The 20,653-nt window shown below is 40.1% G+C and overlaps 1 protein-coding gene across 1 annotated transcript in view; it reads left to right on the top strand.

Annotated features, from left to right (window-relative positions):
• robo2 (roundabout 2) overlaps positions 1-20,653 on the top strand; it is a 44,067-nt gene that overhangs the window by 8,358 nt on the left and 15,056 nt on the right. Inside the window, exons 2-5 of the mRNA XM_036821746.3 lie at positions 16,693-16,883; positions 17,966-18,068; positions 19,233-19,517; positions 19,931-20,071. Of these exons, the coding sequence (XP_036677641.3) occupies positions 16,693-16,883; positions 17,966-18,068; positions 19,233-19,517; positions 19,931-20,071 (720 nt within the window). The remainder of the gene's footprint in view (positions 1-16,692; positions 16,884-17,965; positions 18,069-19,232; positions 19,518-19,930; positions 20,072-20,653) is intronic.

The following is a 20,653-nucleotide window of genomic DNA, read 5'->3' as shown; positions in this document are numbered from 1 at the left end:
ATCTTTTTCCATACCACCAACAAATCCTACTCATCTCCTACTTTATCTCCATGCCATTCGTTTTTATTAGCAAATCCTTTATCAGCCAACGCATAACGCATAAACCCCATTGCCATATCTTCCCGAACCCCTCGAACCGGCATCAATTTTCTGTCTGTCTGCCCCACACACACAGGAAAAAATTCGCAAAAAAAAAACAACGAAAAAAGCGAAAATCTGCCGTCGGGCAGAAATTAATTTTTCATAATTTTTTTGCGCCCTTTTCTGCTGTTGTTGTTATCGCAACTTGTTCGCCAACCGACCCCTGCGACCCCTCTGAACACTCCGCCACTGAATTTGGCCATGTTTTGTGAAAATATCAGCCGGTCGGGGGGGTCAAGGTTGAGTGAGTGAAAGGGCGGCATCGCATTTTGTGTTATTATTAAAGTTGATTGTCAAATGCGGCCCTTAAGTGATTTTTATAGGGCTTTAATTGGGCGAGGACCACGTCGGCTTGCCTTTTTTGAAGCTGGCCCGAAGGGACAAAGACTGGAAAAAGGCATGCGGCTTAATTACTCACAGTAGCCAGAAGGCAGGAAAATATCTTTTCTTTTTTTCCTCATTTTTTTCGCCTCTCTTTTGCAAAGGAATTGCAGACGGGGAGTATCTCATTCAAGGTGCAAACTTGCGCGCGACATTTTCTGTTGCTGCTGTCGATGTTGCTGTTGCTGTTGGCTGACTGTTGACAGCATGACGTGACAACATGCAATGCAAATCGTGTGACACGATGCCCCAAAGGGTTAATGTATAAATTAAATTTTTGCACTCACAAGGCCGTACTTACATACGTATCTCTATTAGCTCTCGAGATACAGATACAGATACTATTCCAGCTACAAGACAGGTCAAGACCCGAAATGCGTTGGGGGAAACAATAACAAGAATTGCCAATAAAGAAGTTGCCTTAACTTGGCTTAGCGAATTTTCACGCTCTCCCACACACACACACGACAGACTTGGAAAAGCAATAAGTAAGGGAAAAAAAAACAAAGACCAGACATAAAAGTTGTATAATTTCGCATTCGCAGGTCTAATCCCACCAGGTAGGAAAACCCACACACAAAACGCACACCTAAATCCCCCCGAAAAGTATTTATGATTATAAGTTTCTATATATATATATTTCTGTTGTTCCTTCGTCTTGGCCAAAACCAGCTGCTTTTGATGTTTTTTTTTTCTTTTTCAACAAATTAAATTTTTGGCTGGGCAAAAGTTTTGGCAATAAAATTTAACAATTACCCGTCTACAATTTTTATGATTATCTCTCCTCTTTGGAGGACTGCGGCAACAATTTCCATTTACAATTTCGTTTAATGCGAGACCAAGAAGTTGCCTAATTGTGGCGGGAAAATCTATTTCAATGTTTGCCCGCCTGGAAAATGGACGCAAAAGCAAGGTCAAAGGCAATTCGAGCCGCTCAAAAGGAGTGGAAAATCTGTTTTCTCTGTGGACTCAACTGCGTAGGTAGAGAATTCCAATGGTGCAGCAGCAGCAGCGGCATCTCACAGCTCGAAGAAAAGAAAACCGAGTCGAGCCAAGTCAAACAATGGTGGAAAAACAAGAAACGCATTCCCCGCATGAGCAAGTCATAAATTTTCCCCGAAAAAAAGAACTAGGAAAAACAATAAAAACGAACCCAACAAAAGGAGAACACGAATCGAAGCAGCATTGAAAAGCAAATAGTCCAGGAAAAGAGGCTGAAAAGGTTCTCCACGGCGACAGATCCGAAGAGTAGGTAGGCGACCCATCCATACGATGGATAGATAACTGCACTCGTGGGCTGGCCAAGTATCTAAAGTATCTTAAGTAGGTTTCGGCTTAGGTAGATCTATGGATGCAGGTGTCATTTGGCCGCAGGGATGCAGTGTATATAAAGTGTTCATTCGAGGATTGGCTCTGGAGGGAAAACCATATGCCAAAGGAAATTGGAAAGGAAAATTGTATTAGGATAAGATATTTGAGGAACTCATGCTGACAGGGTCTTAAGATCTTTTGTATAGATGCGAGAATGAAATGGTATTTTCTCTAAAAACCTGTCTGTGGAAAAACTAAGAAATTCATTTTAATCCATTTCACTAGATAGTGCAATGCTTCCTCAACGGAACCCCCCTGTTATTATAAACCCACCTGAGTGATCAACACATACTTCCTCTCTACAAGTTTTCAGTTCAGACGGGACCGCTGATATGTAGAAACCTTGTATCCAGGCACTTAAGCGATCGCTAAACGAACGCATTCGACCAGCCCCGAATCGCATTAATTCGCCTGCTCTTAAAAAGATACTTCCTCTGCGAGACCCCAAAGTCGCTAAACGCTAAACTTCAGACTCTGCAGACTCCACTTAGCCAAAGCGATCATTCAAATTTCAGTCTTTAGTCAAATTACAGACTCTTTGGGGTTCGGTTCGGTTTGGTTCGTTCCTTAGCTCGTATCCGTATCTGTGCAATTTTGAGCTACAAATTTGGCGCCCACACAGATACACACACAAATAGCCGAAAATGGCAGCTAATTGGAAGTAAATCGAGTTAAACTTTCTTTCTTTCTCCCAGCTTAGCTAAGCTAAGCCGAAAAACGCCGCGAATTGCACGCATGAGGCCCGAGGCATTTTGAGATACATGGTATCTCGTGTTGTGTATCTCATAGTTCGCATAGCTAATTAGCCAACTTTGGCTCCACAGTTCCCGTTGTCGGTCTTTGATCATTGATCAGCACTGGGAGCCAAAGCTAACGAACCAAATGTATCTCATGGAACGTTCTCACATTAGTCACGCGTTTAACATATTTTCGTTTCGTTTCGAGGTCCGTTTTAAATTTAATATATTTCGTACCTGCGGAAAGAAAGAGCGACGAGTGTTGGCTGGAGAGTCAATGTATGCAAATATTTTAAGCTGCAAATCCAGCGTGCGTAACCGCGGAGAGACAACGAAATTATGCACTGCAAGGAAAATGTAGCTAGAATAGTACTTCATAGAATAATACATCTTAAAAGTAAATTCTATATAATGAATAATGCATGATAAACTATATTGTATAGCCCACTGATCTTTGAATTTACTAGTTGATCATTTCATAGATCATATATTTTATTTTGATATTGTGCTTCATTGCATCATACTCTAAATACGAGAAAATTGTTTAGATATAATTAAATAACTTGATTAGTAACGTATTTTTCTACATATATTTTTCTAATTTTTATGATCAATGGTTCGATAATGCTTCAATTTAGGTTTATTATCATTTTAATCGTTGGACGTTTTAACCGAGTATTGTTATATGTTCATATTTTTAAATGTAAATCTAAAGAGGTTTTGCGATGTTTTAGTAATGATACAACCTTTCTGGTTCTAATATATCCAATAAAAGCATATATTTTTCGCAGTGTTTAGATGGAGCTTCAGAGCCAGACCCGGACCCATCTGCATATGCTAAACACAGGGTCCAGCATTGTCTCTCCTGGATCCCCGACTCGACTCTTCACCCCTTGGCGAGCACTTTTCTTGTATCTGATTTGCGACAGTCAAGTCAAGTCAAGTCGCGCTATCTGCTGCCTTTCTTCCCCTTTACCCCCCCTACTAACCGACTCCAACTGAATATGGTAAAGAAGCTTTGGTAAAATGCTAGCGAATTAGGAACGCGGAATGCGATCGATACGTGCAACAGGGAGCAGGCAGCAACATGTTGCACATGCCGCAATGTTGCCGCTGTTGCTGCTGCTGCCGCTGCTGCTGCGTTTTACCTGTGGTCAAGAGCAGCCCCGATTCGTTTCCCATATTGCTAATGCGCGGAGTGGAGTTCGGCCTGCAGAATCGTGCTCTTGGCCACTTGGGCAGCTGCCTTGGAACCCGGACTCTGGGACTCTTCGACTCCTTGGACTTCTTGGCCATGCCAAATGGAGTCTCCCAATGGCAATTAAGGAGCCCAAAACGTTCTGTGTTCTGCTGCCTGTCCGGGGCATGTCTCTTATTGTTGCTGCTGTTGATGTTGCTGTTGCATTTGCTGTTGCTGTTGCTGTTGCTGATGTTGCTCCTCGCAATTCTTAACGGTAATTATGTTGTTCGTTTTGGCAGGCCGCATTTTGCGTGGCCCTCTGAAATGGATTGAAATTCCCCCCATTGGAGTCGCGGTTCTTGTGTTAAATTGGATTAATTTGACAGTAAAATGCAAATGAGCCAAATGCCAAATGCGAAATTAAACTTTTAGGCTGCCATTCGCGAAGAACTTTGGACATGTTGCTGGCAACAAATTATGTTGCTCCTCGCAAAGCCATTTTTCTTTCAGCCTTTTAAAATAATCTACATGTTTTTGGTGGCCGGAGGAGTCACATGTTGCTGCCGTGCAACGAGCAACCAGCAACCAGCAACAACAAACAACCAACAACCAACGAGCAACAAGCAAAGTGCAGCAATAATTTTTAAATTGAATTTTTTTCTTCCTACTGCCACTGCCGCCAAAGTAAAGCAAAAGCAAAGAAATCTGCCCGAAAGAGCAGACAAGTTTTCTTGGTTTCTTGGTGCTTTTTTTCCATCCTGCCTTCTAGTTGCCGGGGGGCAAGTCTTGAAGTTGCTGCTGCCCTTTGGCAACATGCATCACCAAAGTCGGCGTCGTTTTTCATATTTCTGAACTCACATGAGTCGCAGTTTTACTGCTTTTTTGTGTAATTTTTAATTCATTTTCCTTTTTTTTTTTTTTTGCTGTTCAGCCGGAGATTGCTTAATCGATTTGCCATGACTCGGGCGCCAGCAGCCACTGATAAATTGTTTTGCCATGTGTTTATTAATTATAGCGAAAATGGAATGTCAGAACTTGGAGTGGGGAAAGAAAAGGCGGGATCAGGCTCTAAGAACTCTATCAGTGGCTCCTCCAGGTGGTCCAAACATTCTGAAACCGAAAAAAAACGAGCCAAGAAAACCTGACATTCGTTTGTGGTTGCTCATTTTGGTCATTTACAAATGGAAATTGCATTGATTTGATGCTGCTCCTGCTGCTGCTGCTGCGGGGTTGTATCTTTTTCTATACTGCCTTCCACCGCTGATGATCCGTCCGTCGACTGGATATATCCACTTTGATGATATATTGCCGCCCAAGTAACATTCTTTTCCCCCTTCGACTGGCCATATTTGATGCCCAGTTACAAGTTACAAGTTACATGACGTTGTCGTTGTCTCAGTGCCTCATGTTGCTGTTGTCTTTGCTGATGTTGCTGCTTTGTGTTTAGAGTTGCTGCTGCTCCTGCTGCAAGTCGCTGAATTTTTTTTGGTTTGCATTTATTAGCATTTTGCCCTTTGCTGCTGCTGTCGCCTGTCAGTGGTTGCTGTTGCTCCCGTGTGTGGCAACATTTTCAATTCAATTATATTTCATGTTCATGTTGCATCGATTTACATTATAATTTGTGTCTGTGGCGGAAGTCATTTGTGAGTAGAAAAAAGTTGCAATCAAAGACCAGGGCTTAAGATGCAGTGGCAAAGCCGTTTAGATATGGGGGATATATGGCATGTATTCCCTACCCAAATCATTCACGCTCTTTAGGCTCTATGAGAGCCCACATCTTAATCAAGTTCTCATTCTTGGAAGATTTTTCCAGACCACCACAATCTCGATATAGTTTTCTGTAACAAATCGTCTCATAATTCCTTGATTAGTCAGACCATAGAGAATTTTCCCCTCATGCGCATTTCCCAGCCAGTCTTCAAGTGTCGCTTTTCATTAAGCGCATCGAATTTCCCCGCGCGATGACAGCTGCTCTAAAAATATTAAACAAAAATAAGTATAACGAAAATGCTGGAAACGTTTCAGCAAGTCAAATAAATATTTCATCTGTTTATTTAAAAAAGAAAAACTTTCTCTGACACCTTTGACTCTGGCATATGGCCAGTCAATCACCCAATGCGGCCCATCAATCAATCAATTAGAGCAGTTTTCTTATTCGAGGGAGAATCAAGTTAAAGTGCGTTAAAGTCTTGGCCGTCCAGCGATGGACTCTTAATGTTTATCATAATAAGCTGAGTAAACAGTTGCTCGCAAGACTAATGAGGGACTAGAGTGGGAAAAATGGGCAGTTGTGGGCGGTGGTAGACCTTCATGATCTAATGTTATGACAGCTCATCAAGTGTCAGCGCAGAATGCTGCCAACGGAGAAGGAAAAGGAGAAGATGCCTTCTCTAATGACATTTACTTTTAACGCTTATTAAATGTTGTGTGTGCCAAAGAAGCTTAAATCAGTTTGCCCGAGGGCCAAAGGCAAAGGCAAAGGCTCTGGGCCTGGACATTAGTTGAGGATAATAAGGGTTCGTTTTAATGGCTTTTTGCGCCCCAAAAGCAGCTCAAGGGTAGAAGATTTTTTGGTTGGCCAACTGGTTGAAAATTTTTCATGTTTTATTTTTGAGTTTTATATTTTGTATAATTTTTTAAACATTTTTTTGATAACAGGATGAGTATTTAATCTCTTTAAGAGTGTAATGCATTCAGCATATTATATCCCCCCTCAAAGTATCTCATTTCATTTAAAAAGCATCTTCGTATCTGCCCAACCACTTTGTTTCGTCTTCCGCTCGCGCTTTAATAACAGCAATTTGTATCATCATCAAGTCTGTTTTCTTGACTCCCATAATAACTCTTAGAATCTGTTGATTTGCTTCTGCTTATTTCGATGGTGTTTTCTTCGCATTTTGTGGGTTCCCTGGATGTTTTCTCTTTGGATGCGATTTCATGGCTCTTGATTAACGTTGTTTCTTTTCGTTTTGTGTCGCTTAAGCTGCTGGTACTCGAGTTTTCGGACAATGGGCCAGTGCCAAAAAGCCTATTAGCTTTTTGATTTCCTTTTTTCACGGCCCGGGGCACCGATTGAAAAGGAGGTTCAGTGAACGCTTCTTGTCGCTCCGTTCGGTACGCCTTATAATTATGCGCTTTTGGCAATTAAACGACAGTTGCCCCGCCCCCTGCCCTTTTTCCCCCCAGACTCTGCAGAATGACTGGCCTCCAAATATGGCTAGTGTCATAATTCTTGTCAAAAGCCAACCCCCAAGCGACTAAAGTCCGCAGACGACGACAGAAAAAAGCGTCGAGGGGCAAAAAAACTGCATAAACATTGCTGATTGAAATCAACTTTGGCATGAAATCAATCATCGCAAGAGACGGCAACCCTTCTTTCTTCTCCTGCTATATATATTTTTTCATTTTTGTGGTTCAAGTCTCGCCGTTGTCCTGCCTTCTGCTTATCCGAGTTGGAAATCTTTGCCCAGGGCCGATGAGGCTGTTTATTTTTTCGCTTTTCATATCATCGCTAAATGGATACCCTAAATAAAGGGTATTACTAAACTTGCTTACATTTTTTATAAGCTGGAAAAATAAAGAATATTCACAGTATTATTTTATCAAAATGATTGCCATCGATTATAAAAAAAATACATCTCTTAAAAATTTCATTGAGGTCTAAAATATCTATCCTAGAGTATTCAAATCTTTTTGTAGAATGTGATTCTCATATTATATGATTATATTGATCCCATAAAAAATATTGAGAACACAATATCCATTCCAGATATAAATAAATTAAAATCTTTCTAATGTGTAATACATTGATCTCAAGCTATTTAAATTCATAGGTAGAAAGTATGTTCATATAACTTATAGAACACTACATTAGCTTATTGCTTCTGTAAATACTTGAAATTGACTCCTATTGTTCAGTAAGTATTACCAAAACCATTGAGCTGGAAATCACAATACACAGTCCATTAAGAATTTCTTTGCCCTATACAGTTCTAAGGGCATTTCCACTTCGACCTTATATAGATTGTCATCCCTCCAACTTTTCCCCATCCCCTTGGCCAGTGTTGAGTTTCGCGCTTCGAGTGGCCCTGGATGTTGGACGATGGATTCCTTCGTCTGCCTGCAGGACATGCAACATGTGACATTGAGAGCTCCAGTCGGCTTTTATTAGTGGGCACTCGAGTCGCAGAGTCGGAAGGTCGGAACCCTCGCCTCAGATCGCTAGCCTTATTTATGATCATAGTCGGACGGCTATTTCTGCTGCCGTTTTTCAGCTCATTTATTCATATTTACATTTAACATGCGTTTTTCTCTAACGAAGTCGGCGTAAATCGATATTCAATAAACGACATCTGTGAGCATTTTTTTTTTTGTGCCTTGGCTTGCTGTGTGTTTTTGTGCTGCCCCAAGTCGACCCTTACCCTTACCCGACTCGATAATGATCTCTTTGTTGGATTGGATTGGAAGGCAGGCAGCTGGCCGTACGGATCCGGGGGTTATAACATAGATGCATATCTGTCAGGGATGTCAAAACGACAAAACATAATTTATGCTGCACATGCGACAGTCCGTCCCATAAACGAGGTTTATGTGCAATTGTTTTATGGCACTGGTTTGAGTCTGGTTTTCAGTTTCGGGGGCTACTGGATTTTCTCTCTTACTCTCAAGATTTCCCCGAAATCAGTAGGGCTACCGCATTCTTCATGCACCACACGATTTACTAATAAATTTTCTTGCTTTCTTCTCTTTCTAGGTAAGCAAAAAACCGAAAAATTCATAACGATCTGTTGGAGAGATCTGGCTGGCCAAACGGAATTCCAATATTAAATGTGGAGCATTTCGGTTTCTGGAAACTGTGTCGCAGTCATAAATCAGACAAGCCATTGACACATTTCCTAGAGCTTTCGGGTTGTATTTTTAACAGTTCCAACATCTATCAAAAATAATTAATAGAAAACTTGTCGAAATGTCAATGGGCATGACAAATGTAATTAATTTGGAGCCACAAGAAAAATTGACAAATTATGAACTTTGGTGCTTTTACATCATCCAAATGAATTTCATTCTGGGTTTTAACTCGGTTTCGGGTTTCGTTTACCGCACAATGCGAACTGTGAAATTGTCCAAATCGGCTTATGAAATAAGCAAATTAAAATCTAAATAAAATACAATTAAGAGATTAGACTGAATGATTAATTGGATTTTGGTTCAAACTTTTTTTTCCACGCAGCCATTTTTTCATTTATTATGTAGTTGTCACAATACATACTCTATTTAGGTTGAACGTTGGGCATATTGGTTTCGATATGAACTTCTGGCAGGTGATAATGACAGACTTGATGGGATTATTTTTTCAATTTTTCGAGGGTGTGATGACTGGCAGTTCTCTGGGGTTGTATTAGAAATTTTGAGGGTTAAAAACATGAAGGGAGTGGCAATTTATCCGCTTATAGATGTGTCTTATTAAAGTGAACTCCAAAATTTGTTCGGAAACAGATGTGGAAAATAATTAAAACATCACAAATATTTAATGTATATTTGGGATAATAAGTTCTATGAAGTGCAAATAATTAATTAAAAAAATCATTAACAACATAATGGATTTCTTATAGTTATGGTCTTCCTACAACATCATAATGTCTTAACCATCTATAGAGTATCTTAAACTCCATCTCCTACCATTTTCACCTTCATTATGCAAAGCATTCACCATACATCATCTTTATCACTTCATCTTTTGACAAATGATCTCACATTATAATGCAGATTTTGGATTAGCATAGCTCTTAGCTGACTTCATAAAAGATATTATGTGTAGGATAACCTCGAGATACAGTTTTGGTTACATCAGAAGTTGGATAAACGTTCTCTTGGCCAATGCAATTTCTCAATAAAGCCAACGGTTGCCCACTCAGAAACCCTTTTCCATTCGAGTAAATGGAGCCAAAAAGGAAGGCAAGATAGAAAACAAAGATATAAACTATAAAAGAGTTGATAAAAAAGCTGTGTAAAAAATATGACATTGATAGTCCCCCCTTTTTTCCCAGCCATATGAGTCCCTTTTTTTTGCGTGCACCTCTCATATATATTTATGACTGGGGACTGGGATTGTAAATATGCTGGTTGGAACCTTTAAAAGGATTTCAGTGTTTTTCATTTATGAAATTATTGATAAGAGCCGAGGCGAACTGGCGACGTTTTTGTGGCGGTTTCTTCTTTTCAGCAAAAATGCATATTTTGCTGATAAGCGAAGTGAGTGAGAGGAAACTTGGATCCCAAATTCCCTTTGGCGGAAAGTGGTTTTACTCACCCTCTCGAATCCCTCAAAAAAAAAACCCCACACTCACATGAGACTTGAATGTCGAATTTAATTAACAGCGCAAAAGTCGCACAAAAATGGAGCAGAGCAGAGAAACCCCTCCTGAAAACCCCTTTAGACAATGGAAAAGTTGTTCTAGGGAAAAAGGGGAAATGGGGTCGGTGGTCTGGGAATTTCGTACCCTGTGGCGCCAAATTAACAATATGCGTACAATGTGCGAAAAAAATCTCCAGAACCAAGACCAAAACCAAGATGGGACAGACCGAAAGACCGACTGTCTGAGTCTGGAGCATTTTCCTTGGCACCTTCGGGCGATTTGGCTCATTAGCGACTCCGCCAGACTCGAGTTGGCGTGCCCTGGCATAAATTTGACATTGAAAATGTGCGATGAAAATGCTCCAGACTAGACAAATGGCTTCAGAAACAGTGGTTTATATTTATAATTTTCTATAAATTATTTGGAAAATAAAATAGTTAATCAAGGTGCTGATTACCCCATTGTTTTAATAAAAAAGGAAGCATATACATACATGTGATTGATTATTATATTTTTTTTAAGACTCCTCAATAAATAAATTCTTAATAATCATGTAAAGGTTATTTAGCTATCATACTTTTAAATTTTTTTTATAAACAAAATAGAAAAATATTTTTTGTAGGCCTTAACGTAATCTTCGAATATGCTTTCTGATATTTCCCAAATATTTTTATCATCTTTAACCCACTGTGGCCATCTCATTTCTATAGCTCTCAGCAGGGGAGGCGCCTGCGGTTTCTCGTTTCTGGTTTTGCCTAATCAAATGCCCCGCCCAACGGGATTGACTCCAGATGGGAAGGGACTCAAAGGTTCTTGAGGGTTCATCTGGGTCTCAGGATAAAGCAATATGTTACTCTTCTATTAATATGCGTGTTTGGCCCAAACAACATTTTGAATAATTTATTTGATTTTTTGATTTCTTCTGCATTTTCTTCTTTTTTTTTGCTATCGCCGTAATAACGAAAACAATAAAAGCCAAAGTCATCGAAGGGATAGGAAGAGTAGGGAACGGGATATGGTATCGTATGAGTTTCCCGAAGCTTGTTGAAAATCCTCACATTATGGTCCATAATCCCTGTTGGTTTATTGCGGTTTTTATTGTTGCCCTCGGGTTACATTTCGGGCAAATATTTGGCTGTTCTCTTGCCTGTCGGAGCTGGATTTCCTCGAATACCCACTCCTCTCAGAGAAACACCCGAAAATCTTGGCCCGTTGTGCATATTACATAAATGTGATAATGATTTATGCTGCCAGAAGTCCGCCTTTGCTACCCCAACTCACGCGTTCCTTATATTTCCCTGTGAGTTGGCCCACATCCGCCGTGTTGGTAGGTAAATACCAGCATTTAAATAATTGGCAACCGGGCAGCTTCCGCTCGAGGATGTTGTTGTTCTCCAGAAACCCCCTCGTCTTAGTTTTTCCCTGCTGTTTTCCCTCCCGACCGTCTAAGCAAACAAAAAACAACAATAACCAGGAGGCGAAGACGCAGAAAAGCAAACGCAAGGCGCGCAAATACAAAAGCAAACAAATGAAAACAAAAAACAATGAGTGAAAAATTTTCCTGAAACACATTGACTTTTTAAAAAAAAATCCAACAACGACAAGAAAATTCTCTAATACAAAAAAAATTAAAACAAATTTTGAAAATTATTTTAAAATATTCTTTGGACTTAAACCATATTCTGTAGACTTTTAGTCTAATACCTGTTATAAAAAGTGAGTGAACATTTATAAGCGCATTTCATCTTCACTGAAAACCAGTCTGTAAACACAAATCTGGAATACCCATATACGGAAATACACAAACACCCACTCCAATTCCCCATTTACTTGTACAAAAGCTTAAGTGGCAAAAGTTGTGCAAAAGGCTTACGAACTCCTCAAGCTCTCAGGAAACCCCCAACGCAAAAGGATACCCCATTTCGAGTTGGCTGCCTGGGCGAGTTGCATGCCCATTAAAAATTAAACATTTCAGCATAAATAAATAAATGGTAGCAGAAAGTTGAAATAGCAACAAAACAGCAACCTCCATCAGCTGGCGGAAAATCAAAAACTTTGCTGTTGTTGCCCGAGAAGTCGCGTTGCACTAAAAGCTTATAAATTATTGTTCAGTTTGTTGTTGAGCCACTGCAAAATAAGAAAGAACAACGACAGCAATATTGGGGCAAGAAAAGACAGAGAAAAAATTTGATTCGACAGGCAGATTTAATATTCCAATAAATAAACTGTAAGCAAAAATAGAAAACAATGTTTAAAATAGGCTTTTCTGGCTTAATTATTATCACTAAAATTTGTTTAAATATTATAAAATACTATATTAAATAGTTGCCTTTATATTTTCGGTGTAAAAATAAAAAGAACCAACGAATATCAAAATGGCACTAAAACAGGAACAGGACTTGCTGGAGCTCAGTTAATTTTTTAACAGACCCTCCTCGCCTGACGTCACAGTTCACATCAAGGACTTTCCAACCTGTCGCTTTCCCCCATTTTTTAAACCGGGGAAAAATAGAAAAGGCGAACGCAAAAAAGGAAAATGGTTGCAGCAGTACTCAAGCTGCCACAGTTTGACATTCTGTGATTTGTGAGGGCAGCAGCGAAAAAAACTTTTACTTTCTGACGAGGGATAAATAAAGTTTAGTTGTACTGAAGGGAAAATTAAATAATTTCACAAATGGAGTTTTAAGCATTAAACAAATTACTTTGAGTGGATATTTATAAAAACAAGTCTGGAAACTTAGTGGTAAATTTTACAAATACATTTAAGTGGCAACTGACAGCTCTATTGTATTCATTTAATTAAACAAATAGATAGTGATCATATTTAGGACCTATATAAATGCTCCGAAATCCATTGTTAGTTATTAACGCATTAATCACATGCATGATCACATTTTCTAATATTGTAGCCTTGTCAAAAGCAGATTTGGTTACAAAGCTCTTTAACTTAAAGCCCATTAAATGCAGGCATTTACAATAATATGAGTACGAATATGTGCATCTTCAATTATCTGAACATATGTAGCCTTGATGATGGTTTTCCGGCAGGTTGCTCCCAACAACTTCACCTGTTTGCCGGCCACCTCAGCTCCCTTAAATTGCGGCCATTCGTTGTTTGATTACAAGTCTGTCTTGTGGGTGAGGAGCTGGCCAACTTATTTGCATATGCATTTTGAGCAGCTGCTTGTATACACGTTTAATGTTGCCGTCAGTTGGGAAAGTTGTGATTTTTGTTGTCACCGAGTGTGTATGTGCTGGCATGTATGTTGTTGACATGCTAATAATGATGCATATTGGCATAAGATGCCTGAGAACCCCATGGAGTCTGGAGTCTCTTTTAGCACCTACTGGCCCAAAGTCAAACAACGGGGCAACAGCAAATTAGCAGAAATGCAACAGCATCAAGTTGTAGTTGCAGTTGTGAATGCTTCTTGTCATTGGTACCCTATCTTGGGGCATGTTGTTTTTATGGGTAAAAGTTACAAGAAAATGTTTCCGAAATTTTTTAAAGATAACATCAGGATTTTTGGTATGCAGGCTCCTAAGAACGTAATCTATTAGTATACCAAATTTCCCAACGATTAATTAAAGGGGTCTTGAGAAATCGCCAGCTACGCATTAGGTAAATCTCAGTCGAATGACACCCACTTAATGTTCTCATGTTGCTCCCAGGCTACACAATTTCTTTTATGCTTATATTGGGCAAACAGACAAAAACGGCAGCAAACAAAAACAACAACGGGGAGAACAACAACATGAGCTAAGATAACAGACAGCAGCCCGGCGATTTCTTAACAGCGACTATACGAAATGCATTTCCTGTTATTATTCTTGGTGTTTCCTGCTGCAGCCCGCAAAACTCCCCAACACGTTAGTGGCGCATTATGAGTTCTGCAGACCCCCCATATACCCATCTCTTTCTGAGCTTCTTCTCTCCATCTCTTTCTCCGCCACAGCGACCGTCTCTTTCTAGAGCCCGAATGTGAACGCGATTGTTTGCTTAGGTGCATGCTTGCATGATTTCATCGCCGGCAGCACTTTTTGCCTCTGTTCCTGTTGCTGTTTATTTACTCAAAACTTCTTTTACATTTCTCTGCGGAGTTCTTTGCTTACGGTGTATGCATGCATAAATTTCCATACCACCCACACACACACACGTTTACGTGTACTTTCACCCACATGCACAACAAATGAAGAGCATATATGCCAAATGAGCGTAATTAAGTGCTGAGGAGAAATGGGTAATTGTGTGGTGCAAGCTGAGAAGTTGCAGGAAATATGGATTTACAAGATTTTATTTTGTTAGAAACATACAAAAAAGGATTTTAAGGCAAAAAAGAAAAGTAAAAGCATGCTTTAAGCGTGCTTTTAAGATAGAATTACCAATGCAGACACCTAAAAAGCTTTTACGAAATTTATAAAATATGAATTTATTTATTATTTATATATTAGTATTTTTAAAAGCTTATATTTCTGTGAAAATATTTATTACTTTATTTTACCTTCAAGCCCAACTAGTGTCATATAGTCACACTGCATTTTCCTTTTATTGTTCTCCAGTGTTGTCTGAGTTTTTCTGCTGCTGCCGTTTTCTCTCAGTTTGTGCCTTTTTACATATTATTATGAAAAACTTCAACTCTTTATTTAACAACTGCCGCAGAGTTGGTGCGTGTGCAAAATTCTTGTTGAAAAGTTTACACATTTCACCTGATTTTTTTCTTCTTTTCCTCTGGCTAGCTTATCGAAGTCCTGTCTCCCTTTAGTTCTGCTTTTCTGTGTGGTTTCGTTTGCTTTCGCTGGGATAACAAAAAAATGCTGAAATATTTATTCACCAGCAGCAGATTTTTGCTTAATTAAATATTTTGTTTGTCGGCAAAGAAACTTGTGGCAGGTGTTGGTTATAAAAACTGTAAAAATATGCAGACTTGCTGGTGCTTCTGGTTTTAATAAGCCAGGGCGCTGTTGTTGGCATGACAGAACTATTCGAGTGTATTTCATCATTTAAATTAGCACACAAGAGTGTAGCCATGACAACGGGTTCAAGCAAACAAAAGGGCCAAGCACAATGCCTTTGGATATGGCCAAAATCAGACAACGGCTCAAAGCTCACCACCCCCTTTATTCTGGCCATACCCCCCGCCCTTGGCGAATACAACAAAAGGCTGCTGTTCGGGTGGCAATCACAACAACAACAGCAGCAAAAGCAACATCAAAAGCCAAGTACAAAAGCAATTGACAAATGTCCAAGGTGCAATCCTTCTATATCCCCCCAAAAGCCTCTTTCCCCTTTTTTAGCCGAAACACATTTGACAAATGTCATCGTTCATCTGCTGCTGGGCTGAAATGGAAATCACTGGATGCTGATTCAGTGATTTCTCATAGTGATAACAGTGTCACGATGCGATACGATTTGCATATTGGCATTGCCAGGGGTTCAAAGGTCACGCCTTGGGTGTCGAATTGCGAGCAGATCTGGTTAGTTCTTGGAGGGTTTAATGAAATAGGAGAGGGGTTAGGATCAGAAAAGAAAGAATATATTATATCAGGTTATTATAAAACAAGGAGATGTTATTTAGAATTAGTATATGATGGATTGATACTTTTATAATGATGATAAAATATTCTTGATAGTAGTCGATAGCTAATCTACCCTTACATAACCCTTGAAATCCCTCCTCCCGTGACTTGTTCCCTATTTTCAAACAGTGATACTCGCCCATCTCTATTTCTGTTTGCTCTGGTTTTTCCGTACCTCTGCAGCGCTGCAAGCTCTCATTACTATCCGCTTTCAATAAATCTGGAAAACTTAATTTCCGGCTGAATGATGTTACTAACCAAAGGCATTCGACCTCAGTCCAGGGATTTCCATCGCTCTCTTTAGTATCCTACCTACCTGTCCCTTCGTTTGGCAAACACACACATTTTTCACCTTTAAGCGCTTTTTGTAATTACATTTCAGCTGTTTCCCAACTGTTCGCTGGCTGGTTCGTTTGGTTCCAACTGCTTTCGCTGTCTATCGTTACTTTCTGCTGCTTTTAATAAAGTTTATCTAGCGTTGTCCTTTGTTTCATCCTTATCGACATGCACAAATTTATGTTTAGTCGCTGGGGTCCATGAGTCCTTTGTGCGCGAAGCCGTGGGCGGGCAAATATTTTCATGAAGTTAATTGAATTTGAGAGGAGCAGCCGCCTCAAGTGAAATTTCGTTGCTGCTTAACATAATTTCAGCTGGGATTTCCCCACCAAGGAGGTCTCAGTCTGCATTCTACTTAATGGCCTCTTAATTGCCGCTGCATTAAGTGACAAAACTTGTTTAGCCGTCAAAGATGAATTTCGTTTGAGGACAGGGGAAGTCCCGCGAGGATGATCTCCCACATGTGATCCTTTTCCGCTCCTCTCGAAGTGGAAAGCAACACGCCACTTGAGTGGCCTACTCGGTGTAGGGTTACTTTACATCACCACACACACACACGAAAGGAATAAAAGAAATAATATTAAAAAACCATTTCGCCCTCTTTCCGTTCCAGGTGAAAATCCACGCATCATCGAGCATCCCATGGACACGACGGTGCCAAAAAATGATCCATTTACGTTTAATTGCCAGGCCGAGGGCAATCCAACACCAACCATTCAATGGTTTAAGGACGGTCGCGAACTGAAGACTGATACGGGTTCGCATCGCATAATGCTGCCCGCCGGGGGTTTATTCTTTCTCAAGGTACACATCATAACCAATCAACTCATTCCGAATCGGCTCTATCATTATGGGTTTTACAGCTGTCGATGGGGGCGTGGCATTCCTTTATTTGGGTTCCCAGGCCGATGAGTTCTACTCCTTGAATCTCATGTGAAACGCAACATTTGTGCATAAGCAATTCTTTGGTATTCTGCCTTTTTTTTTGGCCTGCCCATATTATTTTATGGGCTTCCGTCTGGTTGCATTTTAGTTGATAGGGAAAACAACCTGATGAACAAACAAAAGATGTTGTTGGGGTTTCGACCCCCAAGCAACCCCTATATCATTTCGTGCGTGCACATTGCGCAATTTCAGCTAACGAGACTCCTCGAAATCCCCAAACTCTAAACAACGAAAGGGTGTCGTCTGTCTGTCTCTCCCATCAGACATTGCAATTTCCTCGGACTCTGTTTATATTAAATTCCTACTCGTTTTTTCCTTCTTGCCCCCTGTTATTTTCATTAAATGCAACAAAATTCACTGTCTTTGTTATTGTTTTTCCGCAAATCATTAATGGCTCAGTGAGTCTTGAATTTGTGTTAAATTTTAAATTTAAATATTAAAAAAACAAGTGAATACAAATTAAAAGGGAGACTAGATGCTCTCAAATAATTCAGCACAAACTTTCAAGTTGAACCTCGGGGCAAAGCTCAAGTTCAGCAATTTACTTTTATTATTGTCCATAACAATTTGTAATTTTTTTCGTTTTTGGGGGTAAGTCAACCCCATCCAAAAGCGAGATTCGGCTTGTTGCCAATTAAAATTGAAGTGGCCAAGTGATTAAGGCCCAACAGACTCAGCTCATGGGGAGGATGCTACCCCTTGGGCTTGAATGTATTTTTTAATTAAATTAAATTGCGTATACGCAGACTGGACTACAGAAAGCAGAGAGAGATCGAGGGACAATGGACCATGGCACGTTTCACTTTTATTTGATTTCGGATGAGCGATTTTGAGACTTTTTGATCTGACACGTGACCCGGCCTAAGCTGCCCCCGAAAACTACTTAAATCTCTTAACTCGTGTATCTAATAATCTCTTTTTTCCCCCTTGAATCCCCGCAGGTTATCCACTCACGTCGAGAGAGCGATGCGGGCACTTATTGGTGCGAGGCCAAAAACGAGTTTGGCGTGGCCCGTTCCAGGAATGCAACGTTGCAAGTGGCATGTAAGTAAATATGTTGCATTTTTGGCAACACTAATTGGTTGTGTATTTAAACAGCAATTACCTGTACATAATAATACAGCAGTTCCCCGGTTTTCATGTAAATTTACAGTGGCTTTATGGTATAATTCCAAACTTGTGGGCATAGCAAAAACTTTTTTTAATTTTTAAAAAATTTTTGACAAGTTTTTCAGCGCTTAGCAAAAACAATTCATTCAGTTATACAATTGCAATGCCAGTAAAACATTGTATCCAAAAACGACACTGATTGATTGCGCTTTAGGTCCAACATTTCCAGCTAATTGGAGGGTTGCATTTCATGAAATTTACCCCAAAACGGGCAGCTGCATTTCAACTCCCCTCTAGCACGGTTCTTGATTTCCCGACTCTGCTTTCTAATTAATAAAATAAAATCAAGTAAAATACAGTGAGGAGAAATGGCCAACATCTTTTGACCCCGTAATCGATAGCCAGCTCATGCGAGTCGTAGAGATTTCAGGTGGATGAGGAAGTTAAGATTAATTAATCCGGTAAACCATAAAGGATTCCGATTTCAGCTGGGCTTAAAGCCATAAAAACCTGACCATTCACCGGCATGCTATCGCTATCCTACTTATGTTGTCCGATAACCGGGTTGCCAAAGAGAAACCATCAGCGGTGTGTTTTTATACCAGTGCCTTTGGCGTTCAGTGGAGCGCATTATGCGTTTATTGAAGTGCATTTTGCATTTCGCATTTTACATTTTGTACACTTCAGCTCCAACCATTTTGCATTTTCGCTCAATAAAAATGCGAGCGAAGAAGATGCGAGTGGCGGGTAGCGAATAAATAAAAATAAGCATTGCAAATGCCAAAGCTTATTAATATTTCCGTTGGCTGTTTCTGCGAGAGAGAGAGTTGTGTCCGTTCAAAGCCGTAAACCTGAAGTCCGGGCATCATTACCAAGCTTTTATTGGCATATTGAGGCGGTAGACGGGAGCCAGAGGGGTCTGGCTCTGGCTTATAAAATATGGAGGAGTATAGCTGTAGCCTGGCAAAGTGGACGTTGCCTGTACACCTGACAGTTATTAATATTGAATCAATCAAAGCTCTTACTCGGGGCCATTTTCCCACACCACCTTCCTCCATTCTCACTTGGATTTTCCACCATCTCTATCACCCTCCTTAGTTCTCCGGGACGAATTCCGTTTGGAGCCGGCAAATACCCGCGTGGCCCAAGGCGAAGTGGCCCTGATGGAATGCGGTGCCCCCCGAGGATCTCCGGAGCCGCAAATCTCGTGGCGCAAGAATGGCCAGACCCTGAATCTCGCCGGGAACAAGCGGATACGCATTGTCGATGGCGGCAACCTGGCCATTCAGGAAGCACGGCAATCAGACGATGGACGGTATCAGTGTGTGGTCAAGAATGTGGTTGGCACCCGGGAATCGGCCACCGCCTTCCTGAAAGTTCACGGTAAGTAAAAATAAATGTATTTATTTAAAATAATATATTTCTACCATAACATAAAAACGGATTATATGTGAATATTTTTTCATCCCCCGATTTTTAATGATACCAAATAGGTCACAAATCTTTTTTATAAAATCATAACTCAGTTGAAACTTAATCCAAAACCATAGAGTTATACAAAAATATTTTAACCTCTAAGGGATCTTATCTCTTATCATTTCATCTCATTTTATTTCACATCTAAGTAATAGCATTTTTTCTTAAGAGCCTCCTGTTTTTTACATTACACCCTTCACAAAGAATTTCTAATCTGTCAAGGATATATAATTAAAAAGCGTTTTTATTTTTCTCAGTTTGTGTAATTTCCTCTCTTAATATTTTCCCAGCTTAAACTATATATTTTCTTTACTTTGCAGTTCGCCCCTTCCTCATCCGTGGACCCCAGAATCAGACGGCTGTGGTGGGCAGCTCGGTGGTCTTCCAGTGCCGCATTGGAGGCGATCCCCTGCCCGATGTCCTGTGGCGACGCACTGCCTCCGGCGGCAATATGCCACTGCGTAAGTTTCCTTGGCTTCATTCAGCTTCAATTAACCGGAAATGCCTGGGCAGCCATGTTGCCGATGTTAGTGGCTCTCTTACTGGGCCAGTTATTCACACATGCACAGGCCGCAATTTCAAATGAAATTAAAGCATTTTTGTTTACCCATGGCTCAAGTAGAGTCGAGGGTTCGTTACACACACAGAGCACTGTGGACAACAAAAAAAAATAGAAAACAAAACAAAAAGTTAGTTTATGCGGTTGCTTTGGCCTGTGGCTTTTCGTGTTGCCAATTGGCTGTGTTTACGGAACGCACTGGCAAATATTTTTGGTATTTGAGAAGTAATTAACTTGGAGCAGCGGTGTTGTTTAACTATGAATTAAAAAATATAATTTTTCAGATCTAAAAATCATTAAAAATTGTTTTAAAAACACAAAACAAAAGACAATTTCCATTTCTTTTAATAACAGATCAAGGGTGTATTTTTTTGCTAGATCTAAAAATTAAAATATTATTTTTTTGTAATTTCCACAGTGTAGAAAACACCTCTATAACAACACTACTTCCCCTTCAATTCCGTTCGCTGTTGTTAGTTTGGGG

Source organism: Drosophila suzukii, chromosome 2L (assembly GCF_043229965.1).
Source record: "Drosophila suzukii chromosome 2L, CBGP_Dsuzu_IsoJpt1.0, whole genome shotgun sequence".
In the NCBI taxonomy this organism is placed as follows: domain Eukaryota; kingdom Metazoa; phylum Arthropoda; class Insecta; order Diptera; family Drosophilidae; genus Drosophila; species Drosophila suzukii.
This window is presented reverse-complemented; position numbering and strand designations above follow the sequence as displayed.